At 36.0% G+C, this 15,709-nt stretch overlaps 1 protein-coding gene across 3 annotated transcripts; it reads left to right on the forward strand.

The window, feature by feature from the left end:
* Positions 1–4,189: 4,189 nt before the first annotated feature.
* On the forward strand, positions 4,190–15,557 carry LOC133860910 (switch 2). 3 transcript variants are annotated; one of them, XM_062296573.1, is made up of 8 exons: positions 4,194–4,677; positions 6,536–6,642; positions 8,075–9,002; positions 10,422–10,669; positions 12,794–12,920; positions 12,996–13,271; positions 13,406–13,679; positions 14,933–15,557. In XM_062296573.1, exons 1-8 carry the CDS (start codon positions 4,291–4,293, stop codon positions 15,259–15,261), a joined length of 2,676 nt encoding a protein of 891 aa, XP_062152557.1. In that variant the 5' UTR covers positions 4,194–4,290; the 3' UTR covers positions 15,262–15,557. The 3 variants fall into 3 exon arrangements, with proteins under 3 accessions (XP_062152559.1, XP_062152557.1, XP_062152558.1); XM_062296574.1 differs by lacking the exon at positions 4,194–4,677 and adding an exon at positions 7,655–7,934 and having other exon boundaries at positions 6,565–6,642; XM_062296575.1 differs by lacking the exon at positions 14,933–15,557 and having other exon boundaries at positions 4,190–4,677; positions 13,395–13,658.
* Positions 15,558–15,709: the final 152 nt, after the last annotated feature.

The following is a 15,709-nucleotide window of genomic DNA, read 5'->3' on the forward strand; positions in this document are numbered from 1 at the left end:
TGAAAATGTAGTAAACAGAATTCTCCAAGGTACAATACTAGTGAGTTCCTCGGAAAGTGAGAGGGGTCACAATGGACACTCTTAAATCCCAAGACTTTATTTGCCAGAACTTTTCTAAATATTGTACTCTTAGATAGTACTATAAACATACACCAACATATATAGTATTGTTAATAATTCTTAGGTCTAGGCATCAAACAAGTTATATTTAAACAATATAATTAACAATTTAATTATATTCCTAAGTTCAAGTATTAAAGAAACAATAATTTTAATACTTAATAATATAAAACATAAGAGAAATAAAATTATGATATGAGGATATAATAAAAAATGCATGGCCCTATGGTTTTACCCCACAATAACTCAAGTGTTTTTAATTTTAAATTCTAAATGGGCTGCTTTTAATGGGTTGAGCTTCTAGGTCAACCCACTTAATAACCCCCCCCCCCCCCCCCCCCCCTTTTTTTCTTTTTTCTTTTTTTTTTTTTTTAATTCGGGCTGGGTCAGATAACCTCATGAATGGGTCTGCCCACTTTATAACCAAAAAAACTTGCATGGGTTCTAAAACCCTACCAAAATGCCCAACTCGTTAACCCAAAATTTTTAACCCTTTTGACTCGAAAATCAACTCCTCTGCACTGTTACCCTCCTTCTTCTTCCTATTGTTTTCTTTTTCCTTTTCTTCTTTCTTCTTGCACCGGCTGCCCTTCCAAGCTGCCACCTCATGCAGTGGCCACGAAGGGCCGCTGCTCAACAAACAAGACAACCCACGTCGCTGTTTGTCCTGGATCCAGGCAGCCCACAAGGACCGCTAGTGCCGGTGTCGGGAAGAGGCTGCTAGAAGCGGCCTATCCTCAAACGGAATTGGCGCCGGCCTAGTGTATGCGGCGAAAACCTGCTCAACTTAATGTGGTTTTTCACCAGCACTGGAAGTGAGGAACAATCGATCGGAGTTCATGGTGGGTTTCACGGCATTGGGTAAGAGCCTAAACTTCTTATGTTTTACTCCAAAAATATCTAGAATATGTGAAGAAACAAAATTTCTTTACTGCTGTTTTACAAAACAGACTTTACAGTGTTGGTAAAACATGTTTTTCTTAAACATATTAGGCACATATGTACAACAGCAAAACAGTACGTGAAGTGAACAATAAACAGATTATGCACAAAAAATTTATACAATTCAACCAATGAAGAATTGCCAAAAACTGAAAGCTAAACAAATTGGCATAGAGGCAAGCTCTGATACCACATGTAAGCATAATCTAAATAAAATGCTATTAAATTAAATAAGTAGCAGAATTATAAATACCTCCAGTCATATATTTGTTCAAACGAAACGAAGAAAATTTTCTGCAACACCAAGAATTCTGGAAAAAATAAAATTCAGAGAGTTTTTCTGACCTATACTTATAAGTGTGACAATAGATGGATACACAAGACTTTTTATATAGGTAGGACAGGGACCCTCATCATCAATTGGTTACTTGATTATTTTCCTCCCATCAAGGAGAATAAATCAGAATATTAATATAAAAACCGTTTTTATCATGAAACGTAATGTGGAATAAATCATATTAAATAATTACTGATATGATAATTATTTAAATTCCAACCGTTACAACAAATTAAATGTGCCTGAGAGACACATATAGGTTCTATATATCTAATGATTGATTTTTTTTTTTTTAAAAAAAAAAAAGTTGTTGGAGTTTATCAGGAGTTGGAGAAATAGCATTTCTTATTTTTTTATTTTTTTTTATTAGGTCCTAATTCATGGAAAACCGTCTACTTTAAAAATTCTTTGAAGAACACAATATAGATACAAATATGAACTTTAAAACATTAAGAATAAATTTCTATCTCAACACCGCCAGGCATGAATTTCAAGGCGCATAATGGGTTGGTGTTAGTTCTTGAGAGGGAATAACTTTTTGATCAGTCTTTGTTAAAAAAAAAAAAAAAAAAAAAAAAAAGTTAAAATTAAATTAAAGTTTTGGTTAAGAGTCCTACCGCATTAGCATTGTAGAATAATTGTGAAATAAAAATGTGATTTATAACATTATTCAAATAATTATTATAAACTTCATTTCCAAGGGCATTAAAAACAAAGCATACATAAAATATTTAAACTAATTGGCTTATGAATGTCTTTTTTTCTTTACACACATTAAAATAAGAGAAAATCATATTTAGTCCATAAGCTTTATCTGATTTTGAATTTAATCCGATCCTTGGGTGTATAATTTCAATATTAAAATCCTTGGGTGTTATTAAATTTTTAAATAGGTCCTTTTTTACTTTAGTGTCAAAGTTAATGATTTGTCATCTGTCACGTGTGTCTCATTTAATACATCAACATCCATGTCAGCACCCAATAGCGGAGCTAGGATTTTGATTCATGGGGATCAATAATTTATTTTTTTATTTTTATAAAAATATTAAAAAATATATTAACTAATTCAATAAATAAATAATTCAACAAAATTTCATTATCGCTTAAAACATATAAATCACTACATGATTTCTTCATTGTTGATAGTTGTCTTGAATATATCATTCTTAATGTACGTAACCAGACAATCATTCACCCATTGATCTCCAATTCGATTACGTAAACAATTTGTAACAATATTCATTACTGAAAATGCTATTTTAATAGTTGCTGTCGCAATTAGTAGAATCAATGACAATGTCACCAATGAATAAACTAATGGATTTACTAGCAGATTTGCTAATTCTACCTTGACACGAGCTCGCTTAGAATTTAATTGAAGTTCAATAGAATCATGGTTGTTCTTTATAATCGCATGTAACTACAAGTATATATTTCATATAATTAAAATATGTAACAATATATATATATATATATATATATATATATATATATAATTAATTAATTTTTTTTAAAAATAATGTAAATATAAAATCATAATTAATGTAAAAGTTTGATTACATACCTGTCACACTCTAAAAAGAAGCTAAGTAATTGAATTGAATTGTTGAAGGCTTGAAGTAGGAAATAAATATTGTTAAGCGGCTTGAAGTAGGCTTGAATTGTTGATTCGCAAAACGCAATCCCAATACCCAAGGTCCCAAATTGGTGTTAAGTGTTTCAAAATTCTAAATATATACTAATATACTTAGGTCTAATGTCTCTAACCATGGTTCCTTAAAAAAAGAAGTAAAAAAAGTCAAAGAGTCAAAGTCGGTTGTTGGCTATTGCAGTGTTGCTCAGATTTTATTTTATTTTTTTTAGAAAAAAAAAAGGAAAAAACCAAATTGGCCTCTCAAGTCTCATGAAACGGCGCCATATCTCATTGATATCAAATTATCAATTGGCCAGTTGGCCTCTTAGTCTTTCATGCGATCACGACTCACAGACTATACGGTGTCATTTTAATTCTTTTAAGTCTAAGAATAAACCAATAGGTAAGACAAGCAAACGAACCAAAAGGTGTAATTTAAGCAACAACAATGTCCAACAAATAAATGAAAATTGTAAAATCTTTCATATGCTTAAACCAAACGATGTGTTTTGCAAAATGGAATAAGTTCATCTTCAACCTTGGTTTCGTCTAAATATTCTGAACTGAACAGATATGACCTCTGTGCGACCTTGTTTACCAAAACTTACAAAATTGTGACAAATCGTTGGCTTGAGCCGTAAATTTCGGTCTCTTGAAAAAATATTTGACTCATGATGAGTGATTTGAGAGTGGACAATAAAGATATTCAAAAAAAAATTCACATGGTGGACAGCACCAAATCCAATGTCACATCAGCTAGTGCCAAGTCATTGAAAAAAAAAACAGAATATCGACTTTGAGAAACAAAAAGAAAATCTATATTCCCCAACCATGAGAAACAACGATTTGATGCATAAAAGAACACAAATAACAAAATTTAAAAAAACACAAAACCGTTGTTAATTGAGCAACATTTTCGGGAGATTAAAAGATTGATCACTAAATTAAGAGTTTTTAAAATTTATAAAGTAATTGTTAAATTGACGGTAATTCAGGAGAGTTAACCGAAGTTTTTCTTAAACATGCCCTTTTTTTTAATTCTCGTTTTGTAAGGGCCTTTTTTTTTTTTTTTTGTTTATTCTAAAAATCCCATTTTCGAACAAAAAGAAAAAGAAAAAGAAATTTTGAAATAACAAATTCCCTGGGCGGTTAGTCTGTTTTTGCCTTCCGGAAAACAATAAAGAAGTTTTGAAATAATCAATTACAAATCCCAAAAACACTTTCTCTGAAATTGTTGCCAAAAGTTCATGAATGAATAATGTCACTGCACCTCTTCAAAGAAACCCTCAGGCCCTGCACAAAAAACCCGTTACCATCGCTGTCCTCCGCATCCATAACCCACAGCTTTGACCCCATAATCCCTAGAAAACCCCCCAAGTCGTCTCTCTCACAGCAGCTTCTGCGCCTCCAAGACCCAGACTCTCTGCCCCCAATTCAACCCCGGCGTTCAACTAAGCAACCTCAAGGCCATAGTGGTGATGGAAGAAATGAAGAAGCAGAGAAAGAAGAAGAAGAAGAGAAACAGAAAGCGCCAGGACCAAAAGGGTTTGGGAGAACCACCAAATTGGGTCAATTTCAGTTTGATCATACAGGACCATTTGAGCCATTGGTTTTGTCCTCACAGAATGACATTCCACTAGTACAGGTGATTATATACTTACCCAGTGTTTTTCTCTTAGAACCCATTTTTTTGTTTCACGTGTTAATGCATAATTGTGGGTCAAATTTGTGGTCTTGCTTGTGTATCGTTTTCCTTTTCCAAAAAAAATCAGTTGGATATGCGCATGAATGGATACTGAAATACTGATTTTGTGAAATGCTATATATGGGAAGAGTTTTAGAAAATCAGTTTTGCAAACTGACGAATCAGCTGAAGTGTCACATCATATGTATCATCCCACTACTTCACACCTTAAGCATTTGACGCACTCATTGAACTGACAGAATATTGGAAATCGTCTAAGTGATTAGTGTTGGGAGAATAATGAAGCACTTTGCTTGAATGATAATAATGGAGTAGTGTAATTCGATCTACCAATTAATAGGATCATCGGTAACTGTTTTGGATGCTGAATCGTGCTAGAGAACATTAAATGTATATTTTTATTTGTCTAAAAACCATACAGAACGGCTCTGCCGAATGTTAGATCCTTGCCGGAGTCGACGTCAGAGTTGTCTTCTGGGTTGCGTCTGGCTCGTTCTTTTACTGGGGGTTTAGAGGATGCTCCGTCGGGAGCCACTGTGACCGCGGATCCGACTCCGTCAGCGATTCTTGGGTGCTCTCTTCAGACGGAACCACCGTCGTTGCCTTCTCCTGGGGCGGTTCCGTATCTGCCTTCTTCCGGGAGAGGGGCTAGCGTTTTCTTCTTTCCCCCAATGCCGGCTTCTGATCTGTCTTGTCCGGCAGATCCAGCTCCTTCTCCGGTTTCTGCCTCTTCTTGTCTGATTCCTGGTTGTGCTGACAGTGAGACGCCAGTTAAGAAGGTTGTAGATTCTCCGGAGCCCCCAGTGAAGCTGGGTCTTAAGAAGGGGTTTCTCAACCATCGTCCGAAGGTGCTAGTTTCTCCCACCTTGCCTCGGAAGGCAAATGTTTTAGGGATGGTTGGCCCTTCCTCCCCTTCGAGAGGCTGCCAATCTCGAAATTGGCCGGTTGGATTTGATCATAACGGGAAGGTTGTGGTTTGGGAGGACGTCAATGATTTTTGGGATGGTTTGCCCTTGGATTGGGATATGGATGGTGATTTTGAGGAGGAGGCTTTGGCTATTTGGGATGCCATGGAAGAGGAATTTCTGCGTGAGAAAATGATAGCGCACCAGAAATCGAAGGGAAAGAGGGAGTTGCTGAATTTGCAAAGTTCCGTTAACTATGGTGTTGCTTCGGACTCCTCTAGGCTTAGGAAAGGAAAGGGCCTCAAGTTGTAGGGTAGTGTTCTTTAGAGGGCTTTTGGGTTGTCTCTAGGTTTCTTTTGTGGGTTGTTTTTGGGTTTTTTTTCGGGTTCTAGGGTTTTCCTTTTGGGGTTTTTGACGGGTTTCGGGCTTGGTCCTCTTGGGGTTTTTTTGGGTTTTTTTTTCTTTTTTTGTGCTGGCTTTGGCTTCTCGTTTATACCCCCGGTGTACTTAGGGGCGCCTTACGCTTTTTAATAAACTTACTTACTTATCAAAAAAAAAAAACCATACAGAAAAGAATTGGAAAGTTGAAATTTTTAGTAGGTTGATGTTGGAGCGGTTGTTATGGGTTTTCTGTTTTCTTTTCCTTTCTGCCCACTTCTCATCAATCGAAGAGAAAATGATTGAATTTGTCATCTGTAGGGAAGCCCAAAAGAATGAATTTTCATCTTAATGAAATGTTCAATTGCACTGTTAGTGTAAATTGCTGTTCTCACCAGATTTATTTTGGTAATTACTTCTTTTTCTGGTCATTACAACATTGAATATGGTATGGAATTGCTACATGATGAATAGGAAATTTAAGGAGTCTGTTAAGATAAAGCAATCTTTTTCAGGTTCCCGCATCTATCAACTGTAGGTTGCTTGAACATCAAAGGGAGGGAGTGAAGTTTTTATATAATTTATACAAGAACAACCATGGGGGCATCCTTGGAGATGACATGTGAGTAGACTTACAATTTTTTGAATTGCTCATGTTGTTCAATTTCTGTTTCTGGATTAGTCATTTCCGAAAATAAGGCCCGTTTGTCAAAGTTTTCGAAAAATGTTTTCGGTTTTGTGTCTTGAGAAGTATTTTTGAAAAAGTAAAAATTGAAAAGAGGTGATTGTGGGGCGACATTTGAAAAAGTGTTATTTGTGGGGTCACATCTCAAAATAGAAAGCGTTTTGATTTAATTCTGAAAATAATTTTTCCAAAATATAAAAGAAACAAAACAAAAAAGGAAAAAATAGATAAATAAAAAATTATTTGGACCTATTGGAAATTGACCTCTAGGGCGCCACCCGTTCATTAGAGGGGGAAGGTGGGGCTCCCTCCCCTTCCCCCCACTTCTGATGTCCCCCTCTGCAAGGCATGTCCCCCTCCACATCTCTACGTGGGGATGGGTCTTCCTCTCCTCCACGAGATGCGCAAAAGAGGGTCCCCCCACCCCCCTTGTATCCACCCACGTAGGGGGGTGGAGTTTCACCGATCCCCCGCAATATGAGGTGGAGTTGTTCCACCCTCTCCGTCATTTGCGAGGGTGGATGTCCACCATTGCATAGGGTGGGCAAGAGTGTGGAGTTCCACCCAGCCGCCTTTTGGGTGGTGGAGGGATGAAATTCCACACCCTTGCCACCTTCTGCGCGGGTGGACTCCGGAGGTGGGGAGGGGGTGGCCTCCTCCACCCCGTGGAGGCCAGCCTCCACTTTTTATTGTGCATATTTGGACAAACTAAGCCGTATCTTCAAAGATGTTTCACTTGCTTTTTTAAAAACTAAGCATGTGTTTTCAAAACATTCTGATTTTATATGGAAGAAGTCTTCTGAAAAATGTTGTGTTTTGTTTTCTAAAAAGTGTTGTGTTTATATTGAAAATAGTGTTAGTGGTGGAGGTCACATCTGAAAACTTGTTTGGATGACTATTATATTTCCTGACAGTGGGATATCCATGCATTCCATCTTGATGGTTGCAGCTCATCGCGGATAATGGTCCCTTTCTCAGTGCTAAGTTTTATCTATGCTTTTGATGTTGTTGTAAAGGGCCATTGTCTAGTGCAATGGTAAAATCTCGGGCTGTCAAGCACAAGTACAAGGATTGGAGTCTTGAGGGTGGCCACTTAATGCAAAAAATGCTGAAGGGTAGGACCGTATCCAAGCAACCCCTACCCCCCGGATCCCACTTAAATGGGACCAACTCTGTGTGCTAACCCTCCTGATGTTGTTATACTGTAAAATTCTTGGACCAAGTAGAAGGTAGGGGTGTGTGCACACATATTTGTGTTTATGTTTTGCATAGGTGCATATGCATGCATGTGGCTTTGCTGCTTTTGATTTCCATGTTAAACTTGCTGGTGGAATGAGCAAGATATTCTTCCTATTTTCAATTTGAACAGGGGACTTGGCAAGACCATTCAAACAATTGCCTTCCTGGCTGCTGTGTATGGTAAAGATGGAGAAGGTGTTCATTCTACCATACTGAAGGAAAATCAGGTTGGAAAAAAGGACCCAGTACTAATAATTTGCCCGACTTCTGTTATCAACAATTGGGAGAGTGAATTCTCTAAGTGGGCGACCTTTAGTGTTTCTGTTTGCCATGGTGCTAACCGCGATCTGATATATGAGAAATTAGAAGTATGTGCAGTTGAGATACTTATTGCCAGTTTTGACACATACAGAATTCATGGTGGAATATTGTCTAAGGTTAAATGGGAGATTGTAGTTGTTGATGAGGCGCACCGGCTTAAGAATGAGAAGTCAAAGCTCTATGGAGCATGTTCAGAAATTAAAACTCAAAAACGTTTTGGTCTGACAGGAACCGTAATGCAGAATAAAATAATGGAATTGTTTAATCTCTTTGACTGGGTTGCACCAGGGTCCTTGGGAACACGGGAACATTTCCGGGAGTTTTATGATGAACCCCTCAAGCATGGTCAGAGGTCAACTGCTCCTGAAAGATTTTTACGGGTTGCTGATGAGCGAAAACAGCATCTAGTGGCAGTTCTTCGTAAATATATGTTAAGAAGGACAAAGGAGGAGACTATTGGGCATCTTATGATGGGGAAGGAGGATAATGTCGTGTTCTGTGCCATGAGTGAATTGCAGAAACGGGTGTACAGTAGAATGTTACAACTACCAGAAGTCCAATGCCTTGTAAATAAGGACCTTCCATGTAGCTGTGGAAGCCCTCTTACTCAAGTCGAATGTTGCAAAAGGACTGTACCAAATGGAATCATTTGGCCTTACCTTCACAGGGACAACCCAGATGGTTGTGATTCGTGCCCCTTTTGCCTTGTCCTTCCTTGCCTTGTCAAGTTGCAACAGGTGAGTGAGCTTTTGAAAATTTGTTTCAGTTTTTTATTATTATTACAATTGTCACTGAACAGTAAATAGGTATTTAGACATATAAGGTGTTGATTGCCCCTCTATGCCTTTTTTGAAATATACTTTACTTATCAAAAAAAAAAAAAGTGTTTATTGCAACTCTATTTTTTTCTAAAGGACTTGTTGTGGCACTTTCCTCAAGTATGCAAAAACTTGTAAATCTATTATTTTTAATATATCCTGAATTATCAAAAAAGAGGCGAGAGCTAGAGTAAAGTTTTCAGTCTTCACAATAGCTGAAGCTCAACTTTTGAAGTGTTAAGTGCCTTCAATTTTCAGAATCTTTTCAAAATCAATCAACAATGAGATGAAATTAACATTTAATTTTTTTTTTAAAAAATGAATTGGAACAAAGAAGAAATGCATTATCTATCATGAAACTTGAAGAAAACCTGTGGACCATTGACAGTTTTAAAGATAATTACATGTACAGTTCGGTAGGACTTCTGAGGCTTGAAATTCACCCAGTCTTGTTTGAAATCCATTTCATCACAATTAATTCACTTTGTATTGTTCCAAAGACATCTAAGAACTTAAATGGGCTTGTGTTAAGCAGTAATAGTTCTGAAGTCTAGTCAAAATAATATTAGAACTAGATTAAATAAGAAGAGGTTTTGAATTTTTCTTTTAACCGATACTCTGGAGGAAGATTTGAAAGTTGTTTCCCTTTTCCTCTTTTACTGTCAGAACCTGGAAGTTTTGTTTACATAAGAGGCATATATGATATATATATATATATATATATATATATATATATATATATATATATATATATATATATATATATATATATATATATATATATATATATATAATAGAGGATAAATCTCAAGGCAGAAAGCTTGTGCCTCTTGAGTGCCCTTCACTTTAGGACATGGGCACAAAGGCTGTTTTGCAAAGAAGTTTTGAAATTTTAAACCTCCAAAAATGATGTTTATGGTTTAACATTTAATAATGAATGTTGAGGCAATGGGTTGTGAGTTTACCTTATTAATACTTGTAGAATTGGTCATATGGACCCTCCGCATTCTTACCAACGCCTATTAAAATCTAGACTACTCTGTTGTTGCCTAATGTTGAGATGTTTCTACTAGCAGTTAGAGTTAGGTAGGCTGTTCCATTACCCAAAGTAAAGGTGTTTCCAGCTGTTTTATATCATTATATTTGATATTGTGATCTTACATCTTGTTTATCTTCTAGATCTTCTAAAGATTAGATTGTAACTTATAAGACCACCTTTGGTGTAGTTCACATGTACTGAAGCTATTTTGCTTTTCTTAGATAAGGTTATACCTTATTTAACAAAAAATATAAAAAACAAATTGTCTGCCTTTTTACACATGTACTATTTGGACACAGATAAGCAATCACCTGGAATTGATTAAGCCTAACCCCAAGGATGACCCAGATAAACGAAGGAAAGATGCAGAGTTTGCCTCGGCTGTCTTTGGCCCTGATATTGATTTGGCAGGAGGGAATACCCAAAGTGAGAGTTTCATGGGCCTAAGCGATGTCAAACATTGTGGCAAAATGCGAGCACTGGAAAAGCTGATGTTCTCATGGCTTTCAGAGGGCGATAAAGTACTTTTGTTCAGTTACTCTGTCAGGTGATGTGTGATAATTGTACTATGTAGGCTTTGTTGAAAACTTATTTTCAAAACATCAAAATTTATGGAAATTTTCTCATGAATCTTTTACTACTATTCTCCAAGAATCAAAGCGCAAATTGGAAGACAACGAAAACCAACTTTTTTACTTGTGAAGAATGATGCAAAGATCAAAACTTTTGTGGAGAACGTTTCAAAAACATTTTGATCTTCTTCCCTATTCTCTATATGATACACGGCCACAAGAGAGAGTGGGCTCTCTTCCTTTTTCTTTTCCTTGCATGTAGGAGTAGAAAGTTTGTGATTTTTTTTTTTTATTTCTCACACAAAAACAATATATGGCTGGCCAACCCCTTAATGGGGTATTTATATAGCTAGGGAAAAGACCTAAAGAAGACAAATCCTCACTCCAATAGGCTCTGAGTTTCTGGTTATTTCATAACCCTTTTGCAAGTCCTATTAATTGTAATTCACTTCACTATAAAATTATAATTGTACTCTAGGTTTCATGTAATTGCAAAAGAGCTCCTTATCCTACTAATGCCTGTAAATAAATCCCTCAGTGAAATATTCATAGATGAACAAGATATTAAATTTATTTTCAATCCTTGAGTCCCCAATTTAATCACATAATCATCTATAATACTTTTACCAAGAATCAAACTCTTTTTTTAGTAATCACTTTACTAAAATTACTGGGCCTGGACTAGATATAATCAATCCTATAAATGTCCACTACTCTCTTAGGATTGAGTCTTTGCAATTAGTAGATATGAAGAAATGCGTTGATAGTAATTTATAGAACAGATTCTCCTGACGGTCTAGTTCAATACATTATAAATGAACCAATATATTAACTAGAGGTCTCCACTTCAATGATCGAGACAAATCATCCTATCATATAGAAGTTAATATATTATAGTCTTCGTGGATAAAATACTCAATTTTATTAGTGACTATAAACTCACATTTACAAGTTATAAGGAATTTGTGATTTAGATATTCTATGCATTAGTCACACTCGATGCACCTAAATCACTTACGATATTACTTGAAGGCTACAATTTAGCACATAAATTATAACTGCCCAAATATCATGAATCTCAAAATAAAACAATTTTATTTAAGCAATATCAAATTCAAATTGGTTTTTTCGGGGGAACAACCGTAATAGGTATCTGGTTTCTAAATCATTCTACAATCTTATTTGAGTTCTTTTATCTTCATTCTATTATCTGATTTGAGTTTTTTGTGTAGTTATTCAGCGTCCAAAATATCAGAAATTTCAAATAAGAATAGGTTGAGGTAAAACTAAATAAATCCTCGACTAATTTAGATAACAAATCAACTATTAGGACCATGTCTTATATTTAATCCACAATATTTTGCTGGCTTGGCAAATTGTGAAATCCAATGGGATATACCAAACTTCACATTAATCAATTGAATTCAAATTATGCACTTTGGACGAATTTAAAATAGCTAGAGAAGGAAAGAATTCCTAAGAGTGATAGCAAGACATAAAAAAGTTGTGTGCTGGTTCTGTGAGAATTTGGCGAGAGAGAGACAGACAGAGTCCTGAGCTGCTGCCATTTGATTTTCACCTTTGTCTAAAAGCTGGTACTTTCCTGTATGTTTCTCAGAATTCAAGGGCCAGCTCCCAAGTATCTGCTTTAAATTCTTAGATTGTTGATGAGGCTACTTGTAGCTAAAGGGTTCTTAGAACTTTAGCAGGAATAGTAAAAGGAGACGAAGAAGAAGAAAGATAGACACTAAATTAAAGGGTAGATGGTGATTCTTATTTTGTGAAGTTGTAAAAATATTCATTTGGTACAAAGAACAAATTGTTATCCTGTCCAGTCTCACATTCTTTTCAACTAACGGTGTATGAACTATTTTGCGTTCCAGATCCTGTAGATTGGTAGATGTAAAGATAAGCAAGTATGTTCTTTCAGGAAATATTTTGAGGTTTTCTTTGTGTTGTACTTTTGTGTTACTTATAAAGGTTACATAGTTAACATTTAAGATGACTTGTGTGATCAGTTTCATTGAATTCTCGGTGTATGCCTTATTTTGTTGGGTTTGTCTCTTTCTCTGCTCCTGAAGTTGATCTACACTTCTCAGGATGCTGGACATACTGGAAAAATTTCTTATTCGCAGAGGCTACTGCTTCTCAAGACTCGATGGTTCCACTCCAAGTAACTTGCGCCAGTCTCTAGTTGATGACTTCAATTCAAGTCCAAGCAAACAAGTAATCCTTCAAATTAAAATTTAAGATTAAGTTTGTGATCCAAATCACTAAATGGGATCTAAATTCTTGTTTCAGGTTTTCCTTATATCAACTCGAGCTGGTGGGCTTGGATTGAATCTTGTCAGTGCAAATCGTGTGGTAATATTTGATCCAAACTGGAATCCTGCCCAAGACTTACAGGCCCAGGATAGGTCCTTTCGGTATGGGCAGAAGCGGCATGTTGTGGTTTTCCGCCTTCTTGCAGCCGGTTCCCTTGAGGAACTTGTTTATTCCCGTCAAGTGTACAAACAGCAGCTATCAAATATTGCTGTTTCTGGAAAAATGGAAAAACGATATTTTGAAGGTGTCCAGGTACATAATTATGCCTATCAGTTTTGGTTACTGGCATCATTCTTGAATTTTTTATTTTATTTTATTTTATTTTATTTTTATTTCTTACTTAAATGGTAGAGTTCTTGCTTTTCACTTCATTAGGGCCTTTTCAGGATTGCAAGGAATTTCAAGGCGAGCTTTTTGGAATCTGCAATTTATTTCGTGATCTATCTGATAAGCTCTTTACAAGTGAGATCATTGAATTACATGAAAAGCAGGGTCTAGAAGATGGGCATCATCTTATTACAAAACAAGGGTTGACTGAACTTGGAAACAATTTTGATTCATCAAAAGAAGTGGGTGTGATATTTTCATCTGAGTCTGAAACCAGGGTGCCTGGTGATTCTAAGTGGGCTAAAACAAGTAAACCAGCTTTTGAAGACATGGGTACGCTTATCTTTTTATTTGTAATTCAATTTCTTCTGTTACTATTTCTCTTCATTTGCATTCCTGTTTTGTTACCCCCCACCACCCGTGTTTTGATGTTCACAAAAAGCACACACGCAGTCATTATAGAGCAAAGTTGTAGGAAGTGAGTAGTCAAAATGACATCCTGTTCCTCACCTTTTTAAGGCACCAGATTTAGGCAATTAGTTGCAGCCCAGCAGTGAATTCATGTGTAATTGAATATATGAAAAATGCAGGTTTCACTGGTTAAGATGAGAATTGCTGACATAGTTGTGCAGGAAGGCTAGTATTTGCACTGTCAAGGAGTGAATTTTTTCTAAGCTAAAGGTGCTATGAGGAGAACAGAAAGGCCAAAAAGACCTTGTGCTGCACAAGTAGAATTGTTGCCTCCGACTCAAAGCACTCTTAGCAGCTTTCTTTTGATTTTTCTTATCTAAATACATTCCACAATAGTTTCCCTTAAAATATTATTTCTTTACAAAATGCAAGTTCCCTACGTACCCTTACATATTTTATAAAATTCCAACATAGTCCCCAATGAAAGGAAGAGAGAAGAGAGAGGAGAGGAGAGATATATTTTGTGTTAAAATAATAAATAAGAAAGTTAACGTGTTATCCAATGATTGGATAGTATTGTAGCTTACCAAATGTTTAGAGAAGGTATATGGTATCTGTTGCATGTGACTTTTTGGAAATTTTTGAGGATTTTCCCTATATTTTGGAAAGAGGAGTGGCTTTTAATGAAGATTTTGGCCTTCTATATGGACCTTGTCGTAATGGCAGGATGGGTAGATTTTGGATTAGGATAGGTGTTGGCTTTGGTTCCTAGCAAAACTGTAGCCAAACCCAGGGATAGGAGCTTGTAGGGTATCCTGGAACTATTGACCATTGATCTATGGATTTTGCATTTTATTTTATTTTTATTTTTTCCTTTGATTGATTTATTTATTTATATTTTTTTGGGGGAGGGGGGGTGTTGGTCTTGGTGTTTTGAATTAGAGTAATGCTATTTAATACACTGTTATACAATTCGATGATGTGGTAGTGAAAATTAGCCCTTGAATGAGCACTTGTAAAAAGAAAAAAAAAAAAAAAAAATCAAATAGCTGATTTTTACTATCATGCCATCCCAGTTGTATGGCAGTCGTATAACAGTCTATTAAATATCATTGGGTTATAGTACTGAATGATTTCACATATTCATTAATTTGTCTAATGGTTTTCGTCTATAGGAATTGTATATGCTCATCGTAATGAAGACGTAGTCAATGTTGGAGCTGGGATTCAAGGGAAGATGGATTTAAGCAGCAACCCTCAGAATGATAGGCTTAACCAGCCATGCATCCCTATGGCAAGGAGAAGCAAAGCAGAGTGTGGAAGTGAGAGAGAGAATATTTCTTCAATCAAAGACAAGAAGAGGAGACAATACAGCCTCCTTGCTCAGTTTGTGGGTGTGGGAGAGCTTGAATTTAGCAAGTGGTTACTTTCTGCAACTCCTTTGGAGAGGGAGAAAGTGCTTCGAGACTTCAAAAAGAGGAAGGAGAAGGTACCTAATGGTTAAACCACTTCCTAGTAAAGAAACACTCTCTTTTCACCTTCACACGTCTTCAACAAAACAGCTGTAACTTTTTAATGTATATATTATTGTATTTTTGTATCATAAAAGATGTATTAGCAGATTTCCCTTTTCTCTTGTACAGCATTTTTGTAAGATATGACTGTAAACACTTTTCTCTTGTACAGCATTTTTGTAAGATATGACTTAAAACCCCAAGAGATTATCTCAAGTAGTAAGAGCCTTGGTCTTGGTGGCATTTCCTTCAAGTCTAAGGTTCAAATTTCTTTGTGTGTAAACAATTCTTTAGGGTTAGCTCGCTGGCAAAACCAAAGTATTACCCAATCCGTGTAGAATGAACGTTTTGCATGGGTTTGAGGTTTATCTGACAGGGGTGAGTACACGAAGGTGCCTTGCCTTAAATGAGTTCTTCATCATAAAAAATAAAAATAAA

This window comes from Alnus glutinosa, chromosome 2 (genome assembly GCF_958979055.1).
Source record: "Alnus glutinosa chromosome 2, dhAlnGlut1.1, whole genome shotgun sequence".
Lineage (NCBI taxonomy): Eukaryota > Viridiplantae > Streptophyta > Magnoliopsida > Fagales > Betulaceae > Alnus > Alnus glutinosa.